Here is a 21144-nt window from a genome sequence, read left to right as displayed (position 1 = left end):
TCTGAATGGAATCTTATCTCATTGTTTTCTTTTCTTCCATTTTTTGTCAAAATATTAAAAAGAACTTTCATTTCCCTTTTGACAATAAAGGGTTGCCCTCGCTTTATATTATGAAGCAACATTCCGAGCATACATCAGGCCATACAACAAAAGAAAAAGAATCCCTTAAAAAAACTGCAAGAACGGTAAAGATACGAGACACCAAAAGAGCCACTAACAAGCTCCGAATGTAACAAGCGCAAGCTTGAACATCGAGGCCCTCGGCGAACACGACACGACTAAGACAGGGTAGTGGCCCGCAGCTGAAGGAGGCCACGCTCCGTCAACGGCTGCTCACGCCAGCCCAGGACACGCTGGGCGAGCGTTTACAACATGTACTATAAACACAGGCATATCTAGATTTGTAAGCCATTGTTTCTTGAATAATACAACATAGCCATAAGATGGTACTTTACAAAGACCGAGGCAGCGGAAAATATCTTTTACGGTAGCATGACCTTGGAGTGACGCCAGTCCAAAGGGGTCTGGTGGGTTACTCTCCTAGCGCACGAACGCTCCGGCTTCTCGCTAGTGGAAGACGGATCATCCACTGTTAAATCTGGCCACGTATAAAGCCATTACTTTGAATGTATTCTCAAGTCAACCATATAACAGATATCTTAAGCAAAGCAATCCATGGCATTGAAGCATGCATCAACTACGATATCAATACTAGCTACCATTTCCTATCAAATTATGTAGCAAGATTAATGGCTGAAATAAGTACAGTATGAGGAAGATAAAGCATGTCAAGTAAATTTCATAATCAGGTTATTCCAAGATCCTCCTCAAGTTCTCACAGTCATCCAACCGACTTACTCATAGCCACTCAAGGTTGTACCTCTAGTTTCTTGACATCACCCAATGTCCATGCGCCTACACTGTAAGTCTAATAAATCTCGCCTTTCCATAATTCATTTCCAGCATTAACATTACTTAGGTTTGTACCTCCAGAGTAGACACACAATAGCGTACCCTCAAAATTAAGGTATTATTCACCATTGCACATACAAGATGTTGCCATTGCGACTAAGTGGAGCTGTGGCAACCAAGGCAAGGAAAGCTCGTCGTCAGGATCCATACATACATATGCACACGCGCAGATGACAGACGTATACGAGAAAGCGAAAAATCAAGTCATTTGCTACCAACATTACCGGACAGTCAGTAAAGATAACAAACGAGCACTTCCATTATCCACCAAGCAAGTTATTCAAACATCTCGAGCATGTATTGCTCCACACTAGTGCAAGAAAGCAACTTCACAATGAAAAAAGGCTTTGCAATATTTCACCGGTCATGACTTGAGTTGAATAGAGGATGGCGTTTTTTTTTCACGAGAGGTGACTTGGTCTTCATCCATCGTCAACACAAGTGCAAGCTCAAGTTCAGCTCATGTTGCCTTGGTGTTGCCTTTTGATATCTTCAAAGATTCCATCGCTTCCCTGCACATAATACCCACAATCATCATCGGTGTGGATAATGCATGCAAGACTACAAACAATACGGTCACAAGGCTTGCTTCTATAACAGAACATGAAACTTCTCTCACTGAGGGGTGCAAAAAGGGCACATGCCACAAATCTAGGAAATAGAGCGATACTACCATTGGTCAAGTGTTTAGTAAGCACATAAGAGCAGAAGTCAGGATAACATGTTCCCAATATATCACTAACAATGACATGTGCCGAAGCATGCATGCAATGATGCAAAAAGGGGTTAGGTAGATGGATACCGTAATGCACATCTCGGCATTTTCTGGGTCCAACTTGAATCCATCAAGAAGCACTTCGCATGCGCTCTTGTAGTCCTGATAATGAATGATGGCCTTGTAAATTAATTATTACAAACAATTTGCATTCGTCAAATAAAGTAGCAGGTGGGACCTTCAACCCCACCTTCAGTAACATCAGAGCTGCGCCCTGCCGGTAGCAGGCCTTTGGCCAGTCAGGCCGCATTTCTCTGCTGTGAAGAGCGTCCAACAGAGCCTTTGGTCCATCACCAGTGCGGAGCCAACAAAGGCTCCTGTTTGAGAACAAGGTTGCATCGTTAGGGTCAACATCTATTGCCTGCATCCAACAAGTTGAAGATTTGCCGACTATCAAACACAGATACGAATTTGCAAATGGGAAATCTGCAAATGGCTGCTCATTGACTAGTAGTGCAAGATATTAATGAATCATGCAAATACCTTAATTCTCTTGCAAAGAAAGTCAACCTAAGAAGCTTTTTCATATACTCCCTCCGTTCCCAAATATAAGTCTTTTTAGATATTTCAACAAGTGACTACATACGGAGCAAAATGAGTGAATCTGCACTCTAAAATATGTGTACATACATCCGTATGTTGTAGTCCATTTGAAATGTCTAAAAAGACTTATATTTAGGAACGGAGGGAGTATAATTTATTAAATACAGCACAGTACTGAAATATAAGACAATTGCAGACCAAATAAGTTCTACTTTCTTATTTCCTAAACCCCCATGAAAATAAGGAAGAGCAAGAAGCAAAATGAGCCCCCTTATGACGTTTTTGGGATCTAGGCTAGACCAGTTGTCTTGTACTGATTGCTTAGTGGCTTTCGAGTTGACAGGGATGGGAGATAAGATACTTTTGAAGTACAAGATTCTATTTTTCACTATCATTCTATTGAAGCAAGATGGCACAACAAAAAGAGAGACACAACATAGCTATTATTTGGATTTTATCTCAGGCAAGATCCTTTGCTCTTTTTTTTGCGGGGTCAGGCAAGATCCTTTACAACTGCAAGACACAATAAGACAGTACGACACACATAAGTTAGTGATACTGGTCTTGATACTGGTGTTGACGTACAGTTTGCGTGAGCCAACCAATCAAGCAGTAGGTTCACTGGCAACCTGTAGTTCCAACAGTTGGTGGGTTTTTAGAAGTTTTTATTTCGTGGTAAATGTGTCTGGAGTAATGTTAACGTCCAAAAACGACTCATTGGCGCTGAAAAATAAAAGATGCCCAAACACAGGTCCTGTGTAAAGGATCATGTCAGACAATTCTATCCTCTGCAAAGCCCGCCCCATTAGTAAATATTCCCGTTTTGATAGCAAATGATCCTAACACAGTCTAGAAAAATTCAATCTAGTTTTTCCCAGTTGAACTGTTATGACCGGGAAAGGACAAATTCCTGCTAGAACACCAGCAGCCAAATCGGGCCACCAGCAAGGGCATGGACGCATGATGGGGCTGGTGCACAAGGAGCATAGCTGGCTAGGGGGATTGGTCACCTAGCATGAGGTAAGAAAGTTCAGGAGCATTTGGATAGGTTAAGAGAAGAAAGAACAACTGATTCTATTTAATTTAGAATAAGGCAGAGATAAGGTAAGAGTCTAGTTTTAGGTGTCGCGTCTTCTGGCCATAGCTTCCCCTTAAAATAACCTAATCCCTTTCCAATCATTCTAGCCATATTTTTCCAGATAGTTATCCCTTGACAATGCCATTGGTCAAGTTTCCTTCTCAATAACTAGGCCTTGCCATTTGGTGACTCAACCATAGTTTGAAGACTGTTTGAAAACATGCATGTTCACATGCATTATTTTCTCTCAAAGAATTAGAAACAGGAAAAGAAGAATACAGAATATGGCGCTGTAACTTACCTTGGTATAGAACGCTGATGCAGAAATGTAATCATTTCTCTCGATTGCTTTACTCGCAAATGACTTCAACTGTGATATTTTCCTTTCATTCACTTGTTCGTCCTGAACCATAAATAATACGTATCAAATAAGATGGAGACATGAGTAATGAATAGAAAAATGCTATAATAGTAAAGAAATACATAGGGCTGTTCTGTAAATGTTTGGGGAAACATGGTTTTGATTTGGCAAAAATATTGACTATCAACAATCCATATTGTATAAGCATAAAGTTTAGACTTCCAATCATACATCATCCTGCGTCCGTGCTCAGTACTGCAATAAATATTATTGGGCTATTAGGCTCCCATACCAATCAATAATACAGAGGAAGTAAATATTATTGGGTATTAGGCTCCAATATCAATGAAAACTTTAAAAACCAGCAATATAGCCACCTCATAAATTTTACCTCACAAATATTTTTCTAGTGTAAGTGTGCAACCCCTTTCATCTCTTACTTTCCATATAATCTTAAGATTTAAGATGATGCCACAATTAAAACCTCCCTCTTCTGCACATAGTAGATGAAAGTTTCTAACAAGATAAAAAACAAGTTGCCATCACTCCCTTAGTATGCCCAGTATGAAACACTGGAATTTCATGACTTGACTTTCACATAAATAGCCAAATAGGTGTAATTCCTGCAAATTGTCTACCAAATTTATCCATTTCAAACAGGACCAAATATATCAAGTAAGAGTAGTCAGCAAAAGAAAGAAAAGAAGGATCAAAGAAAAATATAACTAAATTGAAATTGCCTCAATTTGACACGTTTCATCCCTGATTACCTAAAGCAAACATAAGATACAAATCTGATTTAAAATATTCGAAATATTTCTTTACTAGTAACATATTTTCCAATATTTTAATAACTCGTTTAGAAAGGACAGCCAAATATAGCATTTGATTAATATATTTTCATGTGGAAGCATTTGATAAAGTGTAGAACGGTCAAATTGTTTTAAGCCAAGTCATTAGTCAACTTAAGCTTCATGTGGTGTCACTTGACAAAATGCGGACTCATGTTTTCAGCCTAAAATTACATTCAGCAAGAATCCAACCAGACTGTTCGATACTGAACATAGATTAATTCTAGAAGAAACTGGAGGCACATATGCAATGATTCGTGGATAAGGACCTGGTGCAAAGTTGCTACAAAAAGAATGCAAAGTTGCAGACAGGGGCGGAGACAAGGGGGGGCGAGCAGGGGCTAGACCCCTGCCAATCGCTCGCCCCCCTCAACAAATTTTAGCAGGCTGTGTACTGTACATTGCTAATGGCCGCAGCTAATCGCATCATTAGCCCGTATACAATTTATCCATTGAACTATACACCGAATATAGATGACCAGAGGCCCAGAGCCCAATAGGGATATGTACGCGCCGGCTATTGTTTGCCCTATGGGCAATCTAATCGATCCGATCGATTGATCTACGTTTGCGTTCTTCTGGACCGCTTAGGGCTGCTGTCGCCGGTCGCCGCCGTGCGTGTCGCGCTAGGGCGTTTACGGTTGCCGCAGCAGCCATCCTGGTCGCCACGATGACGACTCCATCCAGCCATCCACTAATCTACCCTCTACAGCCCGCTATCCGCATACGATTGACTACATGCCGGTGGATCAGATCATCAGACTACAGCCAGAGGTCGCTAGCCAGGTGACCAGGATTGAATATGTTGGCAGCAGGTACCACTACGCACCAGTAGCTATTAATAATTATTGTTTATTTTTTGTGAATTGTGATCTTAGTCTTTTTAATTAGCGTCATTTATCTTCTGGATCCACACATGAGTTTTTTTAATCTATTAACCTAACGCATCACAACTCAATTTCAAATATGAAGTTGCTTACCACCCATATACCATGTGGTCGCAACATGACTTATTTGATGTGTCCAATATACGCACAATGGTGGAATTTTTTCTTATCATGAAGTCTTTTCTCGTCAAGAACGGACTCAACTAGAGTATGAACTTGTCCATTTCTAGCTGGATGTTTGCAACTATCTAGAGCTGAAAATCTCGTTTTCACGATCTGACTGTTGGATACTAAAACAATTAAAAACTACCACATACTCAATGGTTGATAGATTACTCCGGTTGGTCATAAATCTTTCAGTGTCAGCAGCGACAACTGAACAAACTTTTTCGTCTATGGAACTAGACAAGACACGTTTTAGAAACAAAATGAACATGATTTTCTTCGACATTACAGGATTGACAATAATGGTAAGGGGCATAGAAATTTCACATTATCCACTTGTTCAAAGTTGTAGGTCGTAGCGCTCAATTTAAGTGAATAGAAATGTAATATTCTTTTGTAGTTCGAAATAAATATTTTTATGATTTTTCATCACGCTATCGTCAGACTTAAAATATCGTGATGTTCAATGACTTCTGTGAACATCGGTCTTTCGCCCCCCTCAAGTCCAAATCCTGGCTCCGCCCCTGGTTGCAGACATAACGGTTTACTATTTGGTTCACTGCCATGGTTTACCACTATTTCCTCTACAACTGTGGCCGCCACAGTTTTTTTGTGGCAGATAAAATGTCTGTCACAACCATGGCAAAAATTGGCCCTGAAGATAGTCACTGACATTTGTGTCCTGCTAAAGAGAAGTTTGTTGTGCTTAGGCCAAACTTGGCTGCCTAAGATGTGGCAAACTGCGGCAGCAAACCAAATAGGCCCTAAAGATGATAAAATTGACTGAATACCTATCCTACAAGTACCTTAGGATCAACTTTGACCTCGACCTCTTCCCCACGGACAACATGCTGCTCCCGTCGGCATCGCTGCACCTGGACACGTCCTCGTGCTCCGCTGGATCGCCGGGTTGGGGCAGTGACTCCTCTGGCGCTGGCGCGAAAGGCAGCCTGAAAAACAACAAGTCGTTTTCAGAAAATCCACCAAACACGCAACTCAACCTCTTCTCTGACATTAGCACCACCCGACAGCAACTTATAATTCCAGTAAAAGAACAAAACATAGCATACATCTATTTCTCTAACATGACAAAATTTGGTTCATTGATGATAAGTGGCACTGAGGCTGCGATACTCTACCCGGAAGTGAATCGCTTATATTCTCTCCAGTCAATATTCTCACTGGAGGTAGATGCATAACGTTTTAAAAAAACTATGAACACACAAGGCAACTAACTAGAGCAGTTACCACATTATTGAATGACAACAGAACATCAAACTGAACCTCCACAGATATACAATGGTAATACTAATATTTGATGGCTCCATTCTTTCTATCTGCTTCTCATAGTGGCAAACATATTTGACTGGGCATCACACCGAAACAAATACAATAATATCTATGCAACATATTGGGAAAAAGTTGTAGCCTGTTAGCATGTAAATTAAACAATAATTACCAGGAAGTTAATAAGAATCAATATTTCAACAAACATCAATAGTCTAAACATCGCATAGGACATGTATCGTATATTTATAATTATATATCCTACAAACAAGAGAACAAATAGCAACCCCTGTCCTGTGAACTCTGAACTCATCAGTAAAATCATATCTGGAACCTATACAGATCTTGTGAACTATGCACAGCAGCAAGACACCGGTTCACCACTGCACAGCAAACGATATGGCACCAGGCGATTTCCCTAAAACAGAAAACAGAGCACGTCGCCTGAAAGATAGAAAACGGACCCTCGTCATCGGCGGCGTCCACATCCACGCGCAGCTCCTCGGCCAGGTAGCGGCACACCTCCAGCTGCCCGTTGCCGGCGGCGAGGTGCAGCGGCCCGACCCCGTCCTCCCTGGCCGCCTCCGCCGCCTCCCTGGGGCGGCCCCTGCCGTTATCCAGCGCCCGCACCAGCCCTGCAGCTAGCCGCCCCCCGAAAAAAAAAATCAGGACTCGGGAGAAGGCCGAACAGCCCGGGGCCGAAATCGGGAGGGAGGGGCTCACTCTTGAGGAGGCGGAGCTCGCCGCTGTACGCCGCCTGGAGGAGCGCGTGCCGCGTCCAAGAGAGGGGAAGTGAGCGAGCGGATTTAGTTAGGTTAGGGTTCGGTCTGCGCCCGGTCGAGGCGCGGGGAGGCGCTTACCGCGGAGGGGAAGCGGGATGGCGCCGCCATGGCGGATCGGTCGGTCGGGGAGCGCGCGAGAGGAGTGGAGTGGTAGGGTTTTGGGGATGGGCAAGAGGGGGGAGGGCTTGATTTGAAATTTGAAATCCCGATCAGGGCCAAAGGATTTAGGCCAACTCCAACCGTCCACACCAAACGGATGTACGTTTGGTCCGGATTTTATCTGTTTGAATCAGCAAAACGGACACGCATGTCCCCTCTTGGCATTGAGGGTGACAATGGGTCGGCGTCCACCCACTCCGGCGTGCACGGCACCGTATCAGCCCACGACCAGGACTGCCCGACCAAGGCCGAGTTTCATGCCGCCAGCTCCTCCTCGCGCACGTCCTCCATGGCCTCCTCCTTGACGACGGTGTTGAGCTCCGGGTTGGCGACGTCGCCGGCCACAGAGAGGGCCATCATCTCCTCGAGGCCCTGCCATTGGGGATCGTCATGGGTGTGTACGGAGTCCTCCATCACCAACCTCATGAGCTCCTCCTCCTCCTCGGCGGTCATCGGAGCAAGTGGTGGCGGGGGCTGGGAGCGCGCGCCCGTGGCGGGCTCTGTGCATGGCCGGCAAAATACAACTGTCGTCGCACGTCGTGCTCTTCGCAGAACCAGGTATCCCATAAAGGTGAATCTAGGGCATATTGATACGTCTCCAACGTATCTATAATTCTTGATTGTTCCATGCTGTTATATTATCATTCTTGGATGTTACAATTATTTTATATCAACTTTATATCATTTTTTTGGACTAATCTATTGACATAGTGCCCAGTGCCAGTTGTTGTTTTTTTGCTTGTTTTTTACTTCGCAGAAAATCAATAGCAAACGGAGTCCAAACGCAGCGAAACTTTTTGGAGAATTTCTGGGCCAGAAGACACAGGATGGGCCAAATAAGTACCAGAGGGGTGCCCCGAGGGGGGCACAACCCACCTGGGTGCCCCGAGGGTTGTGCCCACCTCGGTGGCCTCCCGCACCGCCTCTTTGCTCTATAGATACCCCAATATTCCAGAAACCCTAGGGGAGTTGACGAAAATCAATTCCAGCCGCCCAAGTTCCAGAAATCACAGATCCAATTTAGACACCATCACGGAGGGGTTCATCATCCTCATTGGTGCCTCTCCGATGATGCGTGAGTAGTTTATTGTAGACCTACGGGTCCCTAGTTAGTAGCTAGATGGCTTCATCTCTCTCTTTTGATTCTCAATACAATGGTCTCTGGGACATCTATTTGATGTAACTCTCTTTGCGGTGTCTTTATTGGGATTCGGTGAACTTTGAGTTTATGATCAGATCTATGTTTTTATCCATGAAAGATATTTGAGTCTTTTGATCTTTTATATGCATGATTACTTATAGCCTCGTATTTCTCATTTGAATCTTTGGTTTAGTTAGGCCGACTAGATCGATTTTTCTTGCCATGGGAAGGGATGCTTTGTGATGGGTTCCATCTTAGGCCTTGTACAACGCAGGTGCCAGTCCGCCGGTGCTAGCTGTGCTGCTTCTCCATAATTTTGTTGCTCCACAACGTAGAGTGCTTGGTGTGGGGTGCTAGCTGTGCTCTCTTTTTTCCTCTGCCGATGGATGCACTGACTTGAAGGGAGCAGTTATTGTCCAAGCACCGGGCTAGCACCGAAGCAAGAGTTTGCTTCCATCTCCTTTCTAAGCACCCGTGTAATCCAGTCTCAAGGAAAAAACCGGGTTTTTTTTCTCAGGCAGCTGTCTAAGCACCTGCCGTTGTACAGGGCCTTACGGTGTTTGATCCCAGTGACAGAAGGGGAAACGACACGTATGTATCGTTGCTATTAAGGATAACAAGATGTGGTCTATTTCTACATAAATAGATCTTGTCTACATCATGTCATCGTTCTTATTGCATTACTCCGTTTCTTCGTGAACTTAATACATTAGATGCATGCTAGATAGCAGTCGATGTGTGAAGCAATAGTAGTAGATGCAGGTAGGAGTCGGTCTACTAATTTTAGTCTCATCACTAAGAGAAATACCTTCGTGCAAACGTAGTGTCAAGTCTAATTTGAAATCTGAGGTTCACGTAGTGTCAAGTCTCCCTTCGTTTCTACTCTATAAACGACCCGTGCGTCGCAGCGAGAGAAAACAAATTCATGATCTTTAATCGCCATGGCCATATTTTGCTGCACCACCGAGATAAACTATCACTCTCACTTTTGTCAAATCGTGAACAATTTTTGAAAATTATGAATGTTTTTTAAACTCATGAGCATATCTGAAATCATGAACATTTTTCACAACATTTTTAGCAGATCATCGAACATTTTTAAAATCATAAAAAATTGAATTCATTAACATTTTATACTATTTGTGAACATTTTTTAAAAATTGTGGACATTTTTTCAAAAACAAATTGTGAATAAGGTGAACAATTCTAGAATCGATGAATATTTTTCTGGAAATTAGTAGAAGAATTTTTTAAATTCACCAATTTTTTGATTTAACGAACATTTTCTGAAATGCATGATTATTTTTTGAATCCACAAACATTTTATGAATCCATAAACTATTTGTAAATAACGAACAGATTTTGAATTTTTAGGATATTTTTCAATTCAATAACATCTTTTTGAATTGGCAAAATTTTGCTTGATTTTACCAGCATCTTTTAATACATGAACTTTTTTAAAACATCATGAAAATTTTATGATTCTCCAAACATTTGTTTAAAAATTGCGAATATTTTCTAAGTCCACATATATTTATGAATTATTAAACATTTTATTTCGAAGTTCATGTTCTTTTAATTTTTGAAACTTTTTTGCATTCCTAAATTATTTAAAGTAGACATTTTTTTATCACTTATAGGTGGCATCGGTGGATAATATTTTACAACTTTGGGGGCAAGCTCGGTGACATACCGCCAGAAGCAATAGCCCCTTTATTATTAGGTAGATTAATTTGATTGAAGTCTAATTTTATAAAGTTTGATTAAATTTGCAGAAAACAATACAAACATTTACACTAAGAAATTTATATGATGGGAAAATATATTCAATGATGAACCCAATGATATTGATCGGTAATTGCCTATTATTATTACAAACTAGATAAAAGAAACATCCACCCCATCTACAATTGACTCGCTTGATGCATTCCTGATACTTTTCTTCACCAAACTAAAAGAAGATATAAAGCAAAAGAGAAGTGCCAGAGCAGCTGGAAATGGCAAAAGTGCCCCCAATATAAACGGCTCGAGAAATTGATAATTAGTTTCAAATTAAAATCTCGTGTGTAATAAAAATTAGTTGTAGAATTTTGTGAGGAAACTTTATCACACGTTAGTTAACAGAGAGACCAACGAAGAAATGTGAGAATTGACCGCGTTAACTTTCTTTCTCCTTTCCTCCTCAACTCAATTGCCTCCCAACCAAAACAATGGATTATGCGTCTCATACCTCCCAAACTCCCATTTTTCCATCAATATTTCTCTCCAACCAAACAAGTTGTTAGTGATGACTACTTTACTCCTAAAGTTAAATTGTGGTGGTAAAGGAAGCCTCACATGGTTTTGCCACTAGGCTAGGTCTTATGATCTTTGTTTCAAAAGGGAAGTGTAGAAATTTTTTTATCCACATTGACCTCTTTTTCAATGTTTTACACATGAAGAACAAGAGTAAAATCCTTACTATCACATTAACAATACTTTTTCATCTGGTTTGACTTTTATTTGACCATGTTTATTATGATTCCGGCCTTTTTACTATTCCCATGAACCAATCTTGCAAAATTCCTTCTTTTTTTTAATCCCCTGTTTTGCACATGCATTCGTATCATATTCCTACATTTTTAGAAAATTGCAAGGCAAAAAAGGCCCTAAAATAGGTCGCAATATATACAATACCAGTCTACCTTAACCATTGGTGGTTTTTTACAGCAAGATCCATCAACGTTTGCTTAACTTGGTAAGTTAAAAAATTATTAAGCGAGAGATTATTAAGCAAGAAACGAGCCCTCTACTGGAGGAAAGTCCAATAGAAGATTAGACAACCAGATAGATATCTTCGATCACACCTTCAATAACATGAGCGCTGCGCCCAGCCGGTACCAGCCCTTTGGCCAGCCAGGCCGCATTTCACTGCACGCAAGAGCATCCTGCAAAGCCTTGTGCCCATCGCCCATGCGGAGAAAGCAAAGGCTTCTGTTCGATAACAAAGTAGCGTCATGACGGTCATGCTTCATTGCCTGCATCCAACAGGTTGAGCCCAAAGTTCGCACATATATGTCTCATTATATAGAAACATTAATCACACGTCTTGATAAGACGTGCTTGTAACTCTTTCTAGTTCACAAAGCAACAAATAACACCTCGACTTTCTGATGAATTAGAAGTTTAGAACTTATAGCGGTCAGGACAATATGGTCAACTCAAGCAAATTTCCTTATAGCAGCAATTCAAGTACTCCCTCCGTAAAGAAATACTACTTTAGCGATCTAAACACTCTTATGTTTCTTTACAGAGGGAGTATAAAATAGGACAATGTTGAAGTGAAGACAATCGTCAAACTCGTTCAAGATATAGTATATGCAAATAATTTTCCACTCTTCCTTGAGTAGAGACATCAGAGAGTCCAAACCCACAGCCCAGAAATCAACAACAGTTCTAATGTTGTTTAAGGGCACATGCAAGTGCTTGTCAGGTACTCACAATCAAACTTACTAGCATTATGGAAATAAAAATTATCTTCATCCATAAATTAAAGAGAGATGCGTCTCAAAGTAAAGCATGATACGAACTGTAATTGTCAGTTGCAAAGAGATGATCACTCTCTCTAAAGGGAGCATGTATGACAAGAATGATGTGAGACCAGATCCCATTCACCTAACATCTTTCAAGCAACAGATATAAAATTTAAGATTGCACATGAAAAATAGGGTGTAGTAGCATACCACACTGTACAGTGTTGCCGCAGAAAAATAATCGTTTCTCTTAAGAGAATTAACCGCAAGTGACTTCAACTCTGCCATTCTTCTCACATTTGAATGATCACCCTAAATGGTCAAGAAAAAAAAAAGGAATCGAGACTCAGGAATGCCAGTATAAAGCAGTACATATATACTATTGAAATATTAAAACGCGATAGGTGCTTGGCTGGTGCGGCCGCTCAGAAACAGTGTGTAATATGGTGCCATAAAAGAGTAGGAGAACAGCCATGTTTGATTTCAGAAAGATCTTGATCCTTGTCTTGCTCCTGATAGTACACGGAAATTTTTATTTCGAGAACTCATGATATCTCCTACCATCTGATCAGTGCAACAAAATTATCCACATCTAAACCTTTGTATAACAAATTATGTAATTGGGGTCCGGCAGTCCTCTAGCTGGATCTGCACTGCACTGGTCATCGACCTTTTTTTCCCCTTAATGCATAAGTACACAGTTCTCCTGCGCATTCTAGAACTAATCTCTTCCATAAAGGCGCTCAACATAGGGTTGTGTGGCATCTGTTTGCTGCCCAGGCTTGGGTGCTGTGGTTTTCGCGTAACAAGCTTGTGATTGAACGCAGGATCCTCGGTCAGACTGCCAACTACATTTTTAAATGCATAACTTTCTTTCAGCTTTGGCTCCTGGTGGGGAAGGAGAAGGACAGGGCACTAGCAGCAGCTGCTTTAGCAAAGCTTAGAGATCTACACCACAGGCTGCCACGGGCGAGCTCCCGGGGGCCCTCCTAGTGATCCATGAGGGCATCGTCTCTGCTTGTTTCTACTGTTGAACCTTTTTAGTCTGTGTGCTCCTTAACTTTATTTGTAAGCTGGTATCCACAGTACTTTTATGTTCAGAACTAGTGTTGTAAGACTTGGTTGGTCCTGTTTAGGCTTTATATTATAAAGCCGGGCGCTTCTTGCGCCTCCATTCCAAATAATACCTCATAAGCCCTATCAGGCCATCACCTCCGACCAAAGAGTCTTTTAAAAGATTATCAATAGCATGTATAAAATTCGTGTTCATCGATCAAAAGACGAAAGAAACATGGCTAATTTTGTGTATGGTAATTCTAACCGAGAAACTATGAATTCAAAGTTGATGCCAGGTTTAAACTAGAAGATATATGAAATAAACAGGGTCCAATGAATACCTGCTTCATAGACGCTGACTTTGCATGGTGTATTATTCCGTCGATGCTCCAATCATGCACAGTTGGAATACAATAAGTCACAGGAAATAAGATCTCAACGTCTTCCCTTGAACCATCCAGTGCAGCAATTTCTATTGGCATCCTACCAAACTGTTATAAACAAAGTTTAACTTCAGAAAATCACTTCCGGAAACGCTAGGGGAATGGAAACGAAGAAGGCAAGAGTTTATCTTACTATATCATTAGTAAGATAAAAAAATGGTTTAGATAATTTATAAAAATGAGAACTAATTAATAGAATGACCATCAAAGAACCATGTTTGCCATTTACACTCCAAACCCCTTCCTTCTAGCATCCCCTTGTTCAGACCGCAACCTGACATCCCTGATTCGACTCGAAACAAGATTCTAAGTTGTCTTGTTTACAAATCTTCCTTCGACAATGACATTGAGTCCTTAAACATTGGTACAGTGTAATCTTGTAAATGTACAACTAACTCCTACGAGATATGAAAAAATTCAAAAAATGGTAAAACAATGTCAACTTAGCGATACTTACGACATTATTGAAGAGCTACATGATAAAAGAAATCAAAGCATTACATGGTTAAAGATATGTATATACTAGAGATGTATTTTTATTATGTAAAGGCCCCCATTTCAATCATTCTATCTGGATTATTTGCACCACACCAGCCTAAACTAAGATGGTGGTGCCATCAAGTTAGTTACGTGTCATGGAATGCTAAGAGGTTGGTACTTCAAGTAATAGATAGAACAGACCTAACAAGAAATGACAATGCCAGCACCTCATTGGTTCTAGTGCAGTTCAGAAAGGTGAGTGTGTGCATTTGTCAGGATGTATTAAGATCATGGAAATATTTATAACACAATGGTCAGTGCATTTGAGTTAACTAATGGATAGATGAAGGCAGCCAAGGCATGTTTTACACCATACAGTCTAAATATAAGATTCTAGGATCTTGGATTGAGTGGAACGATTTGATCCTAGCAAGAATCTTTGGACCTGTTTGGGAGAGCTCCAATGCTTGGATTCTTGTAGGATCTGAAGTATGTAGGCTAAAATAAGATGATTTAAACCTAACAAACAAAATGCACACCCAAACACCCCCAATCTACCCCTAATTCCAGCTCCATGAATTATTGGGCCTGCTTGGGAGAGGCACCAGCTTTGAGAATTCACTGTTAAAAGATGTGCCAGGTTGAGAAAATATCCTATTTGATAATCCAGTGGATCTTAGATCCCGCTATCAAAACTGTTAAAATATCTATGATTTGATGCAGATCCCAATCATGAAAACCTTTCAATAGTATTCTCGTGTGTGAACAGCAGTTGCAATGTTCAACCAATTGCCATGCCATAGCAAAGCTAGAGGTAAAGAAATCTTACGTTGTCAGGAACATTAGGGTTGGCACCAGCTTCCAGTAAGTATTTCAAGCATGCAGTATTTGTAGCAGCAGCAACTAAAGGGGTTATAAGACCGTCATTGACATCCGCACCAGCCTGCAAAAAAAATATTACTACAAAATCAGTTTCTACAATACCTCTCTATGGGATGTTTGGTTCATTGCCGATTAGACGCTTTCTTGTGGAAATCATTAGTGTAGAGCTGCCATTAAAGAAGGTCAAACCTACTATAGTGAAAAAATGTAGCATTGAACCAAAATTGCCTTAAGTAATTCCAAGGCCTAACACAATGAAAATGAGACTGCAAACACGATACCTCGACCAGGAGCTTGACACATTTCACTGAGGAACCCGCTATTGCAGCAAGAAGAAGGGTTTCAGCACCAGGTACTATCTTGTTACACTAGTGAGAAACAGATAACACACGAGTTACTATACTGAGGAAAGATTAGGAAAGAACAGACAAATAGAATAAAGAATGCATTTGCTGTAGTATGGCCTTCTGTAAAATAAAAATAAAAAAACATTTCGATGGCATTGCAAAAGCAAACATGTATCAACAAGAGATTCTGGAATGATATATTAAGCATTAATGCCTTAGTTGCCATTTTTAGCAATTAGACCATTTTTTCAGTCCCATGTGTCACTTAAAAGTAGATGTACAAAAATAACAGCAGCCCGTTTATTCCTAAGGAAGCTGGGTAGGCTAGAGCCTAGAGATGAACCCAGCAAGAGCCACCAAAAGGACTAAAGGTATATGAAAGAAAAGCATCTATGATCATGAATTACTAGAGGGGATACAAATTCAGGAAGCTGCCATCCCCTTAAAACTGGCATTTAGATAACACATGATAGCATGTAGAGTTGACCCTATATTGAAGAAGCAAGTAGGATGGAGCTGCAAAGAAGCTATGGCTTATGTACTACTTCCCCCGTTCCAAAATAATTACCACGACAGGTATTTTGGAATGGAGGGAGCGCATAGCTAGATTTCTCTGAAATCAAGAAACCATAGCTCTTGCCAATAATGGCCACATCTCTTTGAGAATGCAGTGTTAGTAGAATTTAAACAAAAGTTAACAGAGTGCACTTAGTCTCTGCTATGAAGGCATGATCTTGGATAACTGCTATTTTTTTTTGTATGAGTTAGCTCATAATTGCCCTCGGACTTTACAACTCTAGACTTAAAGCGGTAGAGTGGACTCAACACAACCAGCCAAGCAAATGAAACATGAGAACAATGCAGCTAGCCAAAAGGACACTAAACGTGGAAATAGTATATTGTTAAACCTACATCCGCGTTGTGTTTCAACAAAATTTTCATAGCTTCATCATGCCCATTGTAGGCAGCGATATGCAATGGTGTCCCACTAGCAGATACTGGGTCAACAGAAACTCCTTTTGCAAGCAAGAGTTCCACCATTTCAGGGTCTCCTGAGTAAAGAAAAAAGATGAAAAGAGAATCCAACAGGTAATAATTGCAGCGTACAACTGATTGTGTTGTGTGATGGGGGGAAATTAATATGATCCAAGATCCACACAAATTAAAACTACATGCTGAGGAATAGTTACAAACAAACAAGGGGGCAGAATATGGGAAAATGGGCGACTTTCAAATCCTAAAGAAATCACATAAGAAAACAAATGGCACTAATGTGTTATCCTACTCATATACAATTAAAACCATGACATTTTGTCAGACGAATTCTAGCCAGGCAACAATAGAATACCTCCTATGAAAGAGGCCCTAAGACTAAGAAGGTCACTTTATAAAGGTCTGGCTGTTGTCAACTTCATATCAGTTTAACTATCGGTGTGAAGGTAACCCTGTTTCCTTACATTCGGTCAGGGAAGCAACGTGGCTGTGAAATGCCAGCAAGAAACTAAGGCACATAATTTTATGTCAAAAGTCAAATAAAAGCAAGAAACTAGTAGATGGTTTGATGTAGGAGGTAAATTTGAATTATTATTTTTATGAATTAGCAGTTTATCTTTGTCATCGTAAGCAATGTCGATGAGAATACTTTGCCCCTCCCAAATAAGATACCACCATCTGTTGCAAGGAAATCAATGTGAATACTTTGCCCTTCCTGATGTAGATACCACAGTCTGTTGCAAATACCAACTTGTACATACTCTCTTTCCAACACACATAAGAATATATCATAATAGAACAATATTGTAAGGTACTGGAAGAAAAATGCCCATGTGCTGCCAGATAATTAGTACCTCTTCGAGCAGCGCGATGAAGTGGGTTGAACCCTCGGTCATCAACTTTGTGTGGATTGGCCCCATGATCAAGAAGATAACTCATAGTATCCATCCTTCCACCAATCATTGCCCAGAACAGAGGCGTTAGATATACCAAGCGTGTCAATGAGAAAAATACCGGGATCAATAATTCGAATAAATAAATTCCTGTTGGAGCATGTCCGTATCCCCAAATTAGTTGCATACAAATGTCATAATAGTAAAATTGATTTGTTTTCCAATCATTAATCCCTCCGTCCGGGTTTATTAAGCCTCTCTTTAGTTTGGGCTAAAGTTAATTACTCCCTCCGATCCAAATTAATTGTCGCAGCTCCACGCCTTGGAGGGAGTAATAAATTAATAAAATGCGAGGGAGTAATAAAATGTTAACTATATGTCACAAAATTTGTAGCATGGAGAACCTATTTCAAATACAAATTCAAAGTCTAGCACAAAATACGAGCCAATACACCTGGAAGTAGACTGACAAGACATACTAGTTTAGCTAGGGACAGAGAACACGCAGCAGAGGCACCTTCGTTATCGACGGCGTCCACATCCACCCCTAGCTCCTCGACCAGGTACGTTCACACGGGTAGCCTCCCATTTCTGGCGGCGATGTGCAGCGCCCCGACGCCTTGGTGCTTGGCCGCCCCCACCACCTCCCTGGGATCCATTCTGCTCTTGTCCAGCACCCACACCAGCACTGCGACGCGACGAACGGGGAAATCCGAAATGCCTACTCTTTAAGAGGCGGAGGTCGCCCTCGCTGGCCGCGCGGAGCAGATCCAGATTGAACTCGTCGTCGGCCGTCGGGTCACGGCTAGGGTTTGGAGGGGCGGCTCTGCGCTTGGACGGGGCGGCGCCATGGCGACCGGCGGCGGCGACGAGCCTGGGGTTTCCAAGTGGGGATTTGGCTTGAAACGCAGAGGAGCAGCAGGCGGAGGCGGAGGCGGAGGCGGGAAGACGAGCGGTGGAGGGAGGCGGCGTGTCAATCTCCGGTGGAAATGCTGCGCGTACGCTTTGGGTTGGGTGTACACAGGCGTGGACTCTCGAGTCCGCACTCGCTGTAGGTGCTTTTGGCAGTGTTAACTGTTAAGAGCAACTCCAACGGGCGACTCAAACGGACACATATTTTATCTTTTTTGTCCGTTTGAGTCGCCCGTACACGTGTCCTTATCCGCTTTTTCATTTGGGTCCGTGAGTGCACCTAACGGTAGCCAGATCCATTTTTGATATGTCCGCCCTGATATTTTTTGAAACACGTAACAGGTAGGGCAGGGCAGCTCGCAGCACGCGAGGAGGCCAATGGGCGAGCTCGAACACCACGGCGGGGGCGGCACGGCGAGCGCCACGAGCATGGCACGGCGAGGCACTGCCGGGCGTGGCCTGGCGCTGCCGGGTGTGGTGGGGCCTGGCTTGGCGCAGGCGCGGCCGAGCGCGCGACCAGAAGGGGCGGGGCGGCACGCGCGGGGAGCGGGCACGGCCGGGGAAGCAAGGACCACGGCCAGGCACGGCGGAGCACGGCCAGGAGCTCGACAAGGCCGGCCGCGGCAGGACGAGCGCGGGGAAGGCGAGGCGCGGGGTGAGGCGGCGCGGGCGAGGCGAGGCTGGGACAAGCGCGGGGCAAGGCGAGCGGCGGCGCGGGGAGACGAGGCCGAGGGCGAGCGCGGGGGGAGGCAAAGCCAGCGTCGTCTCCGTGCAATCATGGCGTCGTCCTGTGCGATAGCGGCGGCGTCGGCTTGCAGCTAGCTAGCTAGCACACGCGGCAGACAGCTCGGCCGGCGGCTAGCTAGCTAGCTAGCACGCGCGGTGGGCAGCTAGCTAGCTAGAGCTAGCACAGATGCGGCTCCGACGAGGTGGCGCGGATGGATGGCGGCGCGTGTGCTCCGGCGAGGAGGCGTGGTAGCCGGCGGCGTAGATGTTGTGCGGTGGGCGGCGACGAGCTGGAGCGTACGCGAGAGATAGGATATTTATTTGGCTGCCATGTGGGCTAGCGGCGGACGCAGACGGACACAAAAGAGAGCTCGGGCGTCTGTTTTGTGTCCGCCTTGGACCCAAATGGGACTCAAATTTGGGATGAAAATAGATCCGTGCGGTCACAAAGCAGATGCAAAATGAAAATGGGTCTTTATGTTGGGCCATCGTTTTTGTCCGCGCAGACCCAAACAAGCATGGGCGAATGAAATGGGTACATTGCTCTAAGGATTTCATTCGCTTCTCTTGGAGATGGCTACGTGGAGGTATTAGGACATTTCTATCTGTAAAAAGGGTCAAACCTTCAGATTTAGGATACAGGTTGAAAAAACGTACCGAACAGATCCTCTAAAATAGTATATCCTGTATTTTTTATGCATCTGTTTAGGACACATCTACGTAAATATAACATAGTTATATCACATCTAAACTGATATCCATTCTGTTTGTGATTTTTTTTGTCCTAGTTTTTTTTGCTACATTATATATCTGTGGGAGCTTAGATGTGACATTCTTAAAAAACATCTAGATTTAAATTAGACAAACTAATTTTTTTATAGGATCATGTATATCATAGATCCCATCCATCATATATAGAGTATTCAAGAACACGACAACACCAAAGTATGGGTCCTAGCGACGCGGCAGGCGGAGGAGCTCCGCAGCGGCCAGGCAGAGTGTCGTCAGAGCATCGCCGGAGCAGGCAGCGGGCTGGAGTGGCACCTTTCTGGCCAGCTAGAGTTCGAGTTCATTCATGTGTGTCATGGCAGAGAAGAAGTGTGAGAAGAAGAAAGATAAATGTATCTATACATGTTTTAGTGTTAGATACATCTGTTTTTGGACGAATGTAAGACAGTCTTTACGAGATGGAAGGATTATATTATTTTTGGATTTTTAGAATTTTTTTTAGGAATTTGGACTTACAGAAGTTAGGAGGTAAAGTTTGGTCAAAATCTGGAGGCCAAGCGTTTGGAGGGGCGCAACAAACGTCTAGAGAGGCCACGGCTTCAACTGCGGCTACTAATTTCAGGTTAGTTTTTGTTGCTAACGGTCAGGGATCTCATTGATACGTCTCCAACGTATTTATAAATTTTGATTGTTTCATGCTATTATATTATCTGTTTTAAATGTTTTTTATGCATTAATATGCTATTTTATTTTATTTTTGGGATTAACCTATTAACCTAGAGCCCAGTATCAGTTCTTGTTTTTTCCCTGTTTTTGCGTTTCGTATAAAAGGAATACCAAACGGAGTCCAAACGAAATAAAACTTTCGCGACGATTTTTCTTGGACCAGAAGACACACCGGAGACTCGGAGATCAAGTCGGAAGAGCCACGTGACAACCACAAGGACGGAGGGCGCACCGGGGGTAGGGCGGCCCCCCACCCTTGTGGGCCCCTCGTGCACCTCTTGACCTAATCTTTGCGCCTATATGTTCTCATATATCCCCAAACCAACAGAAGAAGCCACGAAAACAATTTTCCACCGCGGCAACCTTATGTACCCGTGAGATCCCATCTAGGGGCCTTTTCAGGCGTCCTGCCGGAGGGGGATTCGATCACGGAGGGCTTCTACA

The 21144-nt window shown here is 42.6% G+C and overlaps 2 protein-coding genes across 5 annotated transcripts; both read right to left on the bottom strand.

The window, feature by feature from the left end:
- Window positions 1-956: 956 nt before the first annotated feature.
- LOC109755266 (heat shock protein sti1 homolog) lies at window positions 957-7796 on the bottom strand. The gene is made up of 7 exons (XM_040391347.1): window positions 7643-7796; window positions 7384-7560; window positions 6439-6582; window positions 3670-3771; window positions 1938-2108; window positions 1775-1849; window positions 957-1484 (listed from the first exon to the last, which is right to left on the bottom strand). The coding sequence occupies exons 2-7, from the start codon at window positions 7405-7407 to the stop codon at window positions 1428-1430; spliced, it is 573 nt and encodes a 190-aa protein (XP_040247281.1). The 5' UTR covers window positions 7408-7560; window positions 7643-7796; the 3' UTR covers window positions 957-1427.
- Window positions 7797-11667: 3871 nt separating this feature from the next.
- Window positions 11668-18658, bottom strand: LOC109755255 (uncharacterized). 4 transcript variants are annotated; one of them, XM_020314163.3, is made up of 8 exons: window positions 18125-18638; window positions 17569-17663; window positions 16634-16773; window positions 15656-15742; window positions 15322-15435; window positions 13911-14060; window positions 12724-12825; window positions 11668-12018 (listed from the first exon to the last, which is right to left on the bottom strand). In XM_020314163.3, exons 2-8 carry the CDS (start codon window positions 17660-17662, stop codon window positions 11842-11844), a joined length of 864 nt encoding a protein of 287 aa, XP_020169752.1. In that variant the 5' UTR covers window position 17663; window positions 18125-18638; the 3' UTR covers window positions 11668-11841. The 4 variants fall into 4 exon arrangements, with proteins under 4 accessions (XP_020169752.1, XP_020169751.1, XP_040247280.1 ...); XM_020314162.3 differs by having other exon boundaries at window positions 17569-18639; XM_040391346.2 differs by lacking the exon at window positions 16634-16773 and having other exon boundaries at window positions 18125-18636.
- Between the last annotated feature and the right edge of the window lie 2486 nt (window positions 18659-21144).

Source organism: Aegilops tauschii, chromosome 5 (assembly GCF_002575655.3).
Source record: "Aegilops tauschii subsp. strangulata cultivar AL8/78 chromosome 5, Aet v6.0, whole genome shotgun sequence".
NCBI lineage: Eukaryota > Viridiplantae > Streptophyta > Magnoliopsida > Poales > Poaceae > Aegilops > Aegilops tauschii.
Note: the sequence above shows the minus strand (reverse complement) of the source record. Positions and strands in the feature narration are given on the sequence as shown.